The sequence below is a fragment of the Chroicocephalus ridibundus genome, chromosome 20 (genome assembly GCF_963924245.1).
Source record: "Chroicocephalus ridibundus chromosome 20, bChrRid1.1, whole genome shotgun sequence".
Classification (NCBI taxonomy): domain Eukaryota; kingdom Metazoa; phylum Chordata; class Aves; order Charadriiformes; family Laridae; genus Chroicocephalus; species Chroicocephalus ridibundus.
Window position 1 is genome coordinate 3648005 of NC_086303.1, and position 12596 is coordinate 3660600.

The 12596-nt window shown below is 60.6% G+C and overlaps 1 protein-coding gene across 1 annotated transcript in view; it reads right to left on the bottom strand.

The window, feature by feature from the left end:
• ITPR3 (inositol 1,4,5-trisphosphate receptor type 3) overlaps window positions 1–11132 on the bottom strand; it is a 43332-nt gene extending 32200 nt beyond the window's left edge. The window contains exons 1-2 of the mRNA XM_063356515.1: window positions 10647–11132; window positions 2255–2325 (exon numbers count right to left, since the gene is read on the bottom strand). Coding sequence (XP_063212585.1) covers window positions 2255–2325; window positions 10647–10735 — 160 coding nt within the window. The 5' untranslated portion in view covers window positions 10736–11132. The remainder of the gene's footprint in view (window positions 1–2254; window positions 2326–10646) is intronic.
• Between the last annotated feature and the right edge of the window lie 1464 nt (window positions 11133–12596).

Sequence of the window (12596 nt, forward strand, 5' to 3'; positions counted from 1 at the left end):
TCACGGGGGCAAAACCCCCAGCGACCCTGGGTGGGAGAGGGGCATTTCAGGCAGCAGCACGGCTGGGGGTCTCACTGCCATCCCGGCGCCTGCCCAGCGCAGGATTGAAGCACTTTATTTGCTTTTTTTTCCTCCTGACGTGTCTGAATGCTGGGAAGAGCCTTGGGGGGGTGGGGGTGGGAAGAAACCGCAAAGAAAAGCAAATAACGGAGAGGTGCCAGGCGCCTCAAGGAGGGCTGAGCCCCGGTGCGACGTGGGCGTCCCTTGCCGCAGGGACAGGCTCCCGGGTGGCTTTTGGCATTTCTAAAAAACCCCGTTTCTCCCTGACTCCGGGAGAAGGGTCCTGTTTTCCCACCGGGAAGCCGAACTGTGCCCCGGAGTGACCTGCATGCACCTCACCGCAGAGCAGGATAGGGCAGGGTCCGGCCACAGGATACGGGGACGGCAACAGCACATGAAAATCCTCTTAAGCCTCTTGCTGCTGCCGCAAGGAAACAGCAGCAGCCCGTTGTTTTTACCTCCCTCGCGGTGATAGCCATCGAGAAGGCAGACTGCTACTTTTCCGGCCATTAAAACAAGCGCCTGGATATCCTGATAGGGCTTTGCATGGAGCAAGGCTGAGTCTAGACCAGACCTTTGCCTGGAAAAAAGATTCAACACCCGCCCGTGGCCAGGCAGGGAGATGGTGTGGCTGCTGGGACAAGGCTTGCACTGGCCACCCCATGGCTGCTCCCAACTCTTCCCATCCAGCCCCAGGTGAAAGTCTGACGATGGCCGGGATGGCTCTGCGGGCTGGGAGGCTCTGGGGAGCTGTGGGACGGCTCGTTAATTAGCCCCATGTACAAATTAGTGGCACCAGCTCCCACGGAGAGGCAGGTCGCTGCTCGGGTGGGACCCCTGTGGGGAAGGGTGCCTGCGCAGCACCCTGATGTGGGATGTTAAAGCCACCCTGAGAAAGATGCGGAGGCACAAAGCAGAGCGGGGAACCAGTATTTTAAATGACTTTTTTTAAAGGGGACTTGAAATTAGAGTAGCTGGGATGAAAGGAAGGGCTGTCCTAAACCAAACCCCGACTCCAACAACACAGTCCCTGGGTTTGGGGCGTTTTCTCAGTGTACACTCAGCCCTATCGCCACATCCCAGCCCTATGCTCTGTGCACCGGCCACTCGAACCCTCGAGCCCAGAGACATCCCACTGCTCCCCGGGGGAGCCCCAAGGTCGCGGCCACCTCGCTGGCCAGCCCCAGGGTTCGCAAACCGGGGAAGTGGGAGGCACAATTTGCTTTTCCAGGCGGCGTGTCCTGGCTTCTCCGGAGCGTTTCCACAGGCCAGGAGCTGCCCCGGCTTCCACTGACTCATACCCTTTTCCGCCTGGACCTGGCCACATTTGCCCGCTCCTGCCCGGGGCTGCCCCTCACCCAAATGGGAAATAACGAGCGCAGCCCTGAGCGCCGGAGGAGACAACGCAGCCCAAAACGTGACGGCTGGGGACAGGTCGGGATTTACCGTCTCTCCCTAAACCCTGCCTGTCTTGTAAATGGGCGACTTAATCCCCTGGCTCTCTCTGAGGTGCAGCCAAGCACAGCAGATGTAATTAGTGCTGAATGCTAACAGACTCGCCTTGAAATAGTTTGCCTGTTGCAACTGCCCCTGCGTCTGTCCCCTCCTGTCCCTGGCTCCTGGTGGGTAGCCATCCAGCTGCCTGGATGCCTAGGGATGCATTTGGGGATGGTCAGACCCACCCTTGCAAAGGGTGGTTCCCGGCCAGCCCTGCTCCTCAGGGCTGGGTGAGGGGTCCCCAGGACCATCCCACCGCGGAGGTGGTTCCAGTGAATGCATAAACCTGGAATAGGTTGCCCAGAGAAGCTGTGGCTGCCCCATCCCTGGAGGGGTTCAAGGCCAGGTTGGACGGGGCTTGTAGCGACCTGGTCTAGTGGTTGGTGTCCCTGCCCAGGGCAGGGGGTTGGAACTAGATGATCTTTAAGATCCCTTCCAACCCAAACCCTTCTATGCTTCTGTAAATGCCCCCAGAGGCAAACGCAGGAGGGTAGGTGGTTTGGCCAAGTCACAGAAACAAGCCTACAAAGGCTGTCCGAGATTCCTCCAGGCTCCTCTGCAAAGGACAAGCAGCATTTCCCAGCCCTGGGTGAGCTGGGGTGCCTGGGACCCTGGTCCCCATCCCTGGCACGGATGCTCGGGGCCAGCATCGTCCCCAAGGCTGCTCACGGCCGTGATGGAGCCGCCCCAGTCTCACCTCGAAACTTCTTGGGCGGGTTGTCCAGGTCGCCGGCGGCCGGCTCCACCACGCACCGATCATCCACCAGCCTGTACGGGGACAAAAGCAGGAGCAGGGTGTCAGCAACAACGCGATGACAGCAGGGCCCGAGCGAGCGGAGCGGCTTCACCACAAACCACAGCGCTGCGCCAAAAGTCACCTGGCCCAAAGCGACAACATCAAAAGCTGCATCTCCTGTTTCCCACCCGTTTGCACTCTATAAATATTTAGCACGACAACGCTCGGCTCTTGGGGCAACCAGCCGCTCTTGGGTACTTGCTCCGAACACGTCGCCCCTGGTTCGCCACCACCCGCCATTTCTTTCACGTGCGTTTTTCATCCCCGTCCCTTGGGGCAGATAAAAATCAGCAGCGAAGAAACACGGTGCTTGGTGTCAGCCGCGCTCCCGGAGCCTTTGCTCAGCGACCCGTGCGGGAGGCCCTGATGCCTGTGTCCTGCCAGAGCGAATCCTGCCTTTCCCAGCTCCCGGCTGAGCCGAATCCACCCCTCCGGCACGGTGCACTTGTTGCCGCTTTATTTCACTGTTAATCTGGCAAAAAGGTGATGAGTTCGACTTTTATGCAATGGTTCTCCTTCTCCGGCTGGGAGATCACCCCACTGGGACATGGAGGGTGTAACTGCTGCAGACGGAGGTGGCAGGGCCCCCCCAAACCCAGTGATTAATTATTATCTGATCAGAGGTGCTGGCTCTGCCCATCAGATGCGAAGGGCTGTGTGTCTCCTCCCTGCCCACCTCTTTGTTTTCCCAGTGTTGAGCAAAAATCCTGCAGGTTTGGCCCTGGGCGCTGAGGACCGATGTCAGGTCAGATGGGACGCTGCTTTTCAAAGTTACCGAGACCAGCGAAGCGTAACCCGGCGCAAGGTTCAGCTCAGCCCCCAAAGCGTGGAGGGGGACGGACCAGCATCGCCCCAGGGGCTGGTGGCGCCGGGGGCCACCCGGAGCTCGTCTGCTCGGGCCCCACGAGGCTTTCAAGGGAACTCGGTGCTCCAGTGAGACAGGCTGTACCCGCTCGCCCGCTTTCTCCCAGCCCTTGGGAAGGGATGCAGTGAGAGAAACTGCGCTCCTGCCCCGGGCGAGGAAGTGGGAAGCATGTCCCCACCTGCGGAGGCTGGATTCAGGCAGCGAGTGGATGCAGGAACGCACCCACGACGCCACCCCGGGAGGGAGCATCCATCGCGGGGACAGCTCTGACCCTGGGACAGGAGGGAAGACGCAGCCCGGAGAAACCAGGCACACATACGTGACATGGTGGCGAAGGGCACGGCGGGGCCCCCGCCGCCCCCTCCGCTCCCCAAAGGACTCTCGACCCCCCCACCACCCTCCAACAAACCAAACAGCCAAAACACCGTGCGAGATGGACACGCTGCGCTGCAAAGAGTTGGCAAAAGCCACAAGATATCCCGTTCGCAGATCCAGCCTCCTTCCCCCAGCCCAGCCGCTCTCCGGAGGAGGGGAAAATTCCTTTCAATAGCTCGGCAGAGAGGAATTTGGCCTCGGCGCTGATGGATTGGGACCCCGGGAACCTCAGCGCTGCTGCGTCCTTGTCTGCGGGGCTTGGGACACCCAGCGCTGTCACTGTCCCCGCCACCAGCTTTAAAGCTCCCCGGGGGTGGGGGAGATTAACCTTAGATTTCAAATAGAGAGAGAGAAAAGCGATTTCTCTACCGCTTTTGGTGGCAGCAGAAGCTTAAAAACAATTAGCAAAGACCTAGAAGATGGTAAAAAAAAAAAAAAAAACAACGCCAAACCCACGAGGTTTCAGAAAGCGCCCGGTGAGCTGTTTGCCGGACAGGGCGGCCTTGGCTTTGCAAACACTCCTGGTCGGCAGCTCAGGGGCTTTTGGGCTCCTGACCAGGGGCTGCCCAAATTCCACGGGCTGGATGCCTTTTCCATGGGCCCTGACAGCAGGGAAGGAGTTGGGCAGGTTCCCAAACTCCCGCGGGACACGGAGCCTCGGGAGGGCGGGGAAAGAGGTAAAAAGGGGAAAAAACCAGAGCGGAGCAGAAGCAGCCGCGGAGAGGGGCTGCACCATCGTCTCACCTCGCAGGAGATATGCAAAGCCCCGGCCCAGCCCCGGTGCCACTTGTAGGCGGTTTTAGTTTCTATTACTATTATTTTGACGGGGGACAGGGAGGAACAAACACTTTCGGTGTGCCTGGGAGCAAAGACCACTGAAGACCGAGCCCTGGCCGACCCACGGAGCAAAGCACCAACCCTCGGCACGTGCCCGGCTCCCCCCGGCGCCTACAAAAGCAGGGGGTTCGATTCATCTGGGCACTTTAAAAAACCAGAAATCCTCCCTCACCGTGGCTAGGGGTCTCCGAGGAAGCGCCTGACCTGCGTGGCCCGTTTTCGGTGTCGTAAGGGCGCGGGAGGCTCCCACCCACACCAGCTCTGCCCGCAGCAGTCGCCTGCCGCTTCCCCGTGCCCGGCGTTAACCGGGCAGGATTAGAGACAGTGACCTGCCAGGCTGGAAGTCTTAATTAGTTAACGATCTCAAGGCAGTTTCAGCATCTTTAATCCCAGGATTACACACTCTGCAGGAACGCAAAGTGTTGTTATTAAACTGATACTCCAGACTAACGTTCTTCAGTTAAAAACTGCTGAAAATAAAAGGATTCTGACAGGGTGGACATGAGTCACCTGGGTGACTGCTGGGGCCAGGATGCGCTTCCACTAATAACCCGCATTAGCACGGCGGGATGGAATCATGGAATCACAGAATGGCCTGGGTTGGAAGGGACCTTTCACGTCATCGAGTCCAACCCTCAACCCGACCCTGAGAAAAGCCATCACTGAACCGTGTCTCTAAGCACTGCGTCTAACCGTCTTCTAAATTCCTCCAGGGATGGTGCCTCAACCACTTCCCTGGGCAGCCTGTTCCGACGCTTAATAACCCTTTCAGTGTACAAATTTTTCCGAATGTCCAGTCTAAACCTCCCCTGGCGCAACTTGAGGCCATTTCCTCTTGTCCTGTCGCCTGTTTTTTGGGAGCAAAGACCGACCCCTGTCTCTGGGGCGAGCAAAGCCCCAAGGGGTCTCTGAGCAAAGGCTCTGGGAGCGCGGCTGACACCAGGCACTCTGTTTCTTCACTGCTGATTTCTATCTGCTGCTCTTGGCCGCAGGGGACGGGATGGGGCGACGCCGAGCTCCCTCTGCTATTAGAGCGGCGGGGACGCGCGGGCACTCGGAGGGCAGCTTTCGTTTCCCAGGTGTTAATGAGAAAAGGGGGCTGTTGGCGTCTGAGCACCTGGAGGAAGACCCATCAGGCTGGACGTGCTGATGTAAACTTCACCCTTTGCCTTTTCCAATCCCTTCCGGGGAGCACGAGGGGACGGATCCTGCCCATGGATGATCCTGGCTCCCCGCAGCCCAGCAAAGCGCGGGCGAGCATCTGGTTAGTTTTAAGCCGTGCAAGTCACGGCAGTGGTTCCCAGTGGGGCTTTCGGCATGCTTTACAAATAAATAAATAAGTGAATAAAAATCGAGCACAAAGTGATTCCCTGGCCCGGGGCCAGCGCGCTTGGCCTCGTGCGAGGCAGAGCCTTCGCCGGAGGTCAGGGGAAAAGCAGCTCGTCCAGCGCTGCGATCCGCAGCGGTCGGACACCCCGAGCCTCCCCGGGGACGGCGGCAGCTGGGGCTGACGTGGAGGCATCGCTCCGGCAGATGCCTCCTCCCAGAACCTGGGCTGGGGAGGAGGAGAGAGTCGTCCCTGGCCACGGTGCACCCCATGCCGAGGGGAGCTCCGGAACGCCGTGGTCCAGGGGTGCACGGGGAAGGAGCGCTCTGGGAGACGGGGAGCCCCAACCCAGGCAGGAGCACCCAGACACAAAGCCCACGAACCCCTGGAGGTGAGGATGAGGCGGAAGAGGATGAGGAAGAGGAATAGGAGGAGGAGGAGGAAGAAGAGGAGGAGGAGAAGGAGAGCTTGCCATTGGGCACAGGGCTGGGTCAGCCCCTCTGGCTCAGGGTGCGAGATGGGCACCGAGCCCACAGGGAGGATCAAAAATAAAGTGAGCGAATGCAGGGAAGACAGAAAAATGCAGCTTTTCCTCCCGCTGCCCCAGTGCCGGGAGGAGGAAGCCGCTCTTGGCCTTGCGTGCTTCTCCTCCCCGCAGAGACGAGTTCGTCCTGACCCGGCGGAGCTGGAGTTACCCTTTAACCAGCTGCGTTTCCCAGAGCTGCTCCACCCTGCAAATCCACCTGCAATCACAATTACAGCTATGAAAGGTGTTATTTCACCTGAAACAGCCAGCTGCCATTCGGGCAGGTTTGCCGCTGGCTCTTCCCCTCTGCAAGCCCACAGTGCCCGTCCCCGAGCCCCTGGCGGGTCCTGGCAGCCCCCTGGGGATGGCAGGGATGGGGCAGCACATCCCCCCGCCAAGCGCAGGCGCCTGCACTGCATTTCTACTCCCTTCTTGCTCCGGCCATTTGGTGCTGGCTTATCAGGGACACCAGATACGATGGGGACACTCATGACAGCAGCGTCCAGGGCTCACAGCATCACCCCATCCATCACAACCCGAGGAGGAACGAAATCAAGGTCCCCCTGCTCCTTTCCCTGCTTGGCCACTGGTTTGCTTTGCCTGAGTGATCGCCACAGGGCACCCCACAACAGCGGCTGTTCCCCCCGTCCCAGCCCTGGTCCCAAAATTCCCTCTCCCCAAGCACGGATCTCCCAGGAGATACCAGCGATAGTCCCCAGGCAGCTCCCCGCAGCGGGGTGCCATGCCCTGGCAAAGCTGCTGCTCAGTGCCAACCCCACGTCCCTGACCCACGCGGCTCCTTTTGTCCCAAACTGTCTCAAGCCGCCATCTCCTCGACACCTTTAATTGGCAGCAGCGCAGTCGGGCAGCCCCGCAGAGCCGTTCCCCATCTCCCAGACAGGAGTACCCTCAAAACAAGCCAAGAGGGAAGAACAAACCACCCTCGGGCCCTTGCATCTCACAAACTCCTCCTGGGCACCTTCCATGTCCCCAAAACCACTTAGGGCATCTCCGATACGCCCATCCCGTCCCCCCATCTCCCCGCAGGGACCGTGTCGCTCCTGCGGGCAGCTCTCCCTCTGCCTTCCCATGGGACTTCTTAAGTAACCTCCTCCTTTTGGGCTGCCTTTAGCATTTTTGCTAGTTTGGGTATTCTGGCTCGGCGTTCCCCCACCTAGCCCAGCACTTGAGCGCACAGGATTACTCCCCACCCTTCGGCGGGTTGTTTTTCCTCCTTAAGAGCAAACGCCCACTGCAGAGAGGGTGTGCGGGAGGAAGGGTTTGTGCCCGGGGGCCTTCACTGGTGCGATTTGGGGGGGACTGGGAGCAGAGGAAGCTCAGCCGGGGGCTGCGGGGCTCCCTCCACCTCTGCCACCACCCCCCTCCATCATCTTCAGCAAGTTCCCTGTACAAAAGGAGGAGGAAAGCGCTTCAAAAAATAAAATATAAAATAAAATAAATTGAGACTTAGTGTTAATAAGGGGCCTGAGTCTGCTTCCTTGTTGCTTTTTTAAGGCATCCCCCTGACCGTGGGACACCAGTGTGAAGAGGGAAGCCCGGTGCTGTGCGAGTGGCTGGTCTGGCCCCCAGGTACCCCCAGGTACCTCCATGCACCCGGGGCTCCAGGGAAAGCTGCTGCTTTCCTGGCAGAGCTGCCAAGAGCCTGGCAAGCTCCTGCAAACGATGGCACCCATCCCTCAGAAGGCAAGGATGGCAAGAGCTACCAGCCCAGTCCTGGCCAAGACCCATCTCTTCCCATTTTCCCACAGCCCAGGGCAGGGCTTCCACCCTGTCACCGGCGCGGTGGGGCTGCCAGACCCGCTGCTTCTTGGCCAGACACCACCAGTGACAAAACACTGGGATTAATGGGTTTAAGGCAAAGCAGAAGCTGCAGCAGAGCCAGGCAGGAGGGAGCATCTCCACCGCACACCCCACTTCTTCCCCTGTGCTCTCCTCAGACCCGTTTCCCCTTCCTCAGCCTCTCCAGGCATTTTGGAAATGCAGCTGCAGAGATGCTCGGTGTAAGCGGCTCCAAACTCCGCTGCGCCTCCCACCAGCGCTGCATCCCGAGCAGAGACGGACAGAGCCCCGTGTCCCGCAGCACCACCTGTAAGCACCACCAGGTTGGTATTTAGTTGACATTCACATCTGCATCCCCCAGGACACCCCAGAGATGCCATCAGCGCTCTCGGGAGCAGCTCACTGCCCTGCTGGGACGCGGGCGCCGGGATGTCACAGCACCGGCACATTGGGGTACACCCCTTAACGTGACACTTGTGACCTGGAGACACTCCACATCATTCCACCTAAACAGAGGATCCCACTGCAGACCCTCAGTGATCCCACAGCCCAAACCAGTCCCTCTGGGAGGAAGGATGGAGGGAGCGCTTCCGCCAGGGTGCTCAGCACCCGGCGTGGGGCTGGCAGAGCTGTTTGCCTTGCAAATGAGCTAAATAGGGTCCCAAGCTGTGGCAGGAGGGCTAGGGAGAAGCACTCTCCGTGAGTCACCCAGTCCCTTATCGCAGGAGTGATTTAAGGTGTGGTTGGGTCTCCCAGGTCGCCGGGCACAAGGGAAAACAATTTCAGAGGGTGGGAAACAACCCGGAAAAAGCAGAACGCAGGAAAGTGGGGCTGCCCAGTAAAAGCCGTGCTGGGGCCCAGGAAAAGAGGGTCTCCAAGCAAGCCCTGATTTTCAGATGCTTATAAGTCTAGAGACACACCCTGCAAAAAGGGGGACCTGGGGTCCAGAGCTGCAAAGGGACTGGAGCTCCAAATCATCTAAACATCTCTTAATTCAGCTCCCGGTGAGCCGTTGGGACCTGCTGCGTGGGCTAATAACTGGTGTTGGGTCCCAGCAGAGCCTCCTCTGGACCTGATTTCACAGCCAAGGCTGCAGCCCCGGCCTCGGGACGGCTCTGGCATGGGGAGAGCAGGTCAGCTACCAGGAGACCTCTCCAAAAAGGACCATGGGGATGTCCTCCCACCCATGGGCACAGACGGGCTGCATCCTGCACGTGCAGGACCTGCGCCCCAACACCGTATAATTGCAGGGATAGGGATTTTGTGCCCGGGTCTTGCACCCACGTGCACCCAGCAGCCCATTTCTGAACAGCATCCCGCAGCCGACCAGAGGAAGGCTTCGATGGGCATTAACCCAGAGGCTGCTCGTGCCCAGCGGTGGGTGCGCGAACATGTGTAGGCGAAGGTATGTACGTCTCCGGTTATACATAGGCATGTGGGAGCAAGTGCATTCATCGCAGATTATAGAGCCGGGCAGTTCCTGCCCCAGGAATCCCATCCAAGTCAGCATTCCTGGCTGAGCTCAGCCTCTCCTACAAGCAGCATGGGGCAGGCATGCTGGCGCAGACCCATATCCACCCGCCGGGGGCTGCGGGCAAGTTTTGGGTCCCTGCTTCGGGGTAAGGAAAAAACCCACCCGTGCTCGGGGGCATCGGGCAGCCTCGCCAGAGCCCTCCCGGTGCCACAGGGGAAACGCACTGCTGGCAGGAACAAGCAGCCAGCGGATGGAGAAGGGCATCTCTGAAAGTCTTAGAATCATAGAATGGTTTGGGTTGGAAGGGACCTTAAAGATCATCTTGTTCCAACCCCCTGCCCTGGGCAGGGACACCTGGCTTTGGCCTGGCTTCATCCGGGTGCTGCTTTAGCACCGTTGGCTTGGACAGAAACAGCAGGGACAAGGGACAGGTCCCCAGTCTCTCCGCTCATCTCCCCAGGTCGGGCCGTGAGATCCCCTCGCCCGTGCTGACACGTCCAGGGGGCTGCAAGGAGTCGGCTCAGCCTGGACCTGGCAGTGCCCTGCTCCCCCCAGCCCTGAGCAGCGCTTGGTGACCACGCGCACCCACGTGTTGGTGGCCCTGCAGTGATTCCCGCTGACCACCGGGCGTGTGGGACCCTGAGAGGGCACAGCGAGAGCCACCACTGCCTGCTCCAGGGGACGGCAGCCTCCAGCCACACCGGGCAGGGCTGGAAGCACTTACTCACCCCAGGAGGGTGAGCCATCCCGCTCAGCCACACACACAACCCCTTCCTAATCCCACCAACCCCTCTGGCTGCTTAAGCCCATTTCGTCTCCCCCAGCCCCAAATGGGAAGGAAACAGTTTTTGGCCACGGCTGCCGGAGAGGGTGTGCTGCAGGGTCCCTCCAGGGCCCCATCCTGCCCCCGGCAGCGACTGCAGGCACCCAGCCTCCCCTCCCCAGCACCTGCGCCCGTCCCTGCTGCAGCACCCGGACTTTCCAGCCCCTTTTCCCACCGGGATCGGTCTCAACACCACTCCCCTGTCCCGTCCCGGCTGCCCCCGGACCAGGCTGGCTGGTGAGCAGCCAGGGGAGCATCTCACTCACCCCAAAGTGCTGATGAAGCCATTGACGGAGCCCTCGGCGTACAGGGAGACGATGTCCCCGATGTGCAGGAAACTTGACATCTCATTCATGGTTGCCCTCGACCCGGCGCGGCCCCGTTCCTTCCTCAAATCACCTTCTCGTGTCGAAATCCACCATGGGGCGAGGAGAGTTTGGGGGACCCCCTTCTCCGGGGGGGTGGTTTGAGCCCAACCCGGCTCCGGCTGGATCCCTGCGAGCAGCAACCGGGAGCGGGCGGGCAGCGAGAGCCCCAGGCACAACTTTTACATGTGCTGAGCAGGAAGGGAGCCAGGGAGGAGGAGGAGAAGGAGGAGGAGGAGGAGAAGGGGGGGGGGGAATGAAGCTCAATTAGAGGTTTTGCATGAGATCTGTCCGTCTGTCCGTGTCTCCGTCTCGGCACAGCTTTCTACCTGCAGCCAATGGAGAGCGATCAGGAAGTCCTGCTCGAAAAAGCATGCAAATATTTTTGGCCTGGGAGGAGAACCGGAGCTGCCTGGGGAGGGGAAGGGAACGAGAAGGGGGGGGGGGGGGGGGGGGGGATGCCCAAAAAGAAGCCCCACCCCCCCGCTCCCCGCCTCCCGCCTCGGGGGGATCCGCCGCCCGCACCCGCGGGTCCCGGGGCCGCGCACCCCGTTGCCCCCGAGCGGACCCGCGGGTAGGGACACCGGATCCGCCCCCCCCCTCCTGCCACCGCCCCCGGGGGGTCCCCCCGTCTCACCCTCCCACGGCCAGGCACCATCCCGGGGTGCTCGGCGCCTCCGCTCCGGGACGGAGCCCCCTAGCCGGTCCCCTCGGGGTCTCCCCCAACTTGCCCTCCTCCATTGGGAGGACACTTTTTGGGGAGCGATATGGGGTGGCGGGGCGTTCGCCCTGCACAGCGGGCCAGCAGCCAGGGGCTACACAGCCGCGCTCGGCCTCCCATCAGCTGAAGCGAGTGGCCGATGCAGCTGGGATGCGCCCGCTGCCCCAGCCCCCTGTGCCCTCCCGTAAGTGGGCGAGGGAAACTGAGGCACCCAGCTCCCACAACCAGCCTCTGCCCGCCCCCCCCCGCCCCCAAAGCCCCTCTCCTGCCACCCCAAGGCCCCCCAGCCCAGGTCCTGCTCTCGCCATTTGCTTCATCCCCCTCCTCGCTTTGCAAGCGGGACCAGACAGCAGGAGCCGCAGCTCTCTGCCCGTCCCCATTCCTGCGTCCCAAGACCTGACACCCCAAGACTTCCACACCCTTTGGCCAGCGCTTCCCCCAGCCCGGGGCAAGCACGGGGATCCTGCACCGCCTGGAGCAGGGAAAGCCCCGGCCGAGGACAAAGCAGACCTCGCTGGATTTTTCTGCCCCAGGCGAGCACTTGCGGCTTCCTGAAGCCCAGCTGCCTCCTGCCAGCCTGCCGCTCCCGAGCTGGTTCAGTTCATCCCCGCTTCGCCTCTCGCCACCTCTGTCCCCCTCCTGCCCCCACAGCATCATCCAAACTCTCCCCCAGTTTGATGCACGAGCTTTCCCCCTGCACCCCCAAAACCAGGGCGATGCTCCAGCCGCTCTCCCCAGCCCCGTCCAGCTTGACGGTGCCGCAGGGTTCAGCCAGCGCCCAACACGGCTGCACCCAACCCACCCATCACCACCGGGAGCTGTGAGGAGTCCCCCCCACTGAAGCCCACCCGGTCCCTGCAGCCCACAAGGAGCCTTTCCGCAGCCAACCCAACACCGCAGGGCTGGGCAAGCAGCTCCGGGCTCCCGATATAACACCGGTGGAAAAGGACCACGTCCTCAGGGCATCTTCTGGACAGCACAAGTGCCCTAGTTCCACACTTTAATTAAAACTTGCCTGCTGTAAAAACAATATCAGAAAGGGAGGAAAAAAAAAAAAAAGCATGATGCTTTTCTCATTTATTTCCCTCCTGTCCTCTTTTCTCACAAACAAACACACAGGTTTCAGGAAT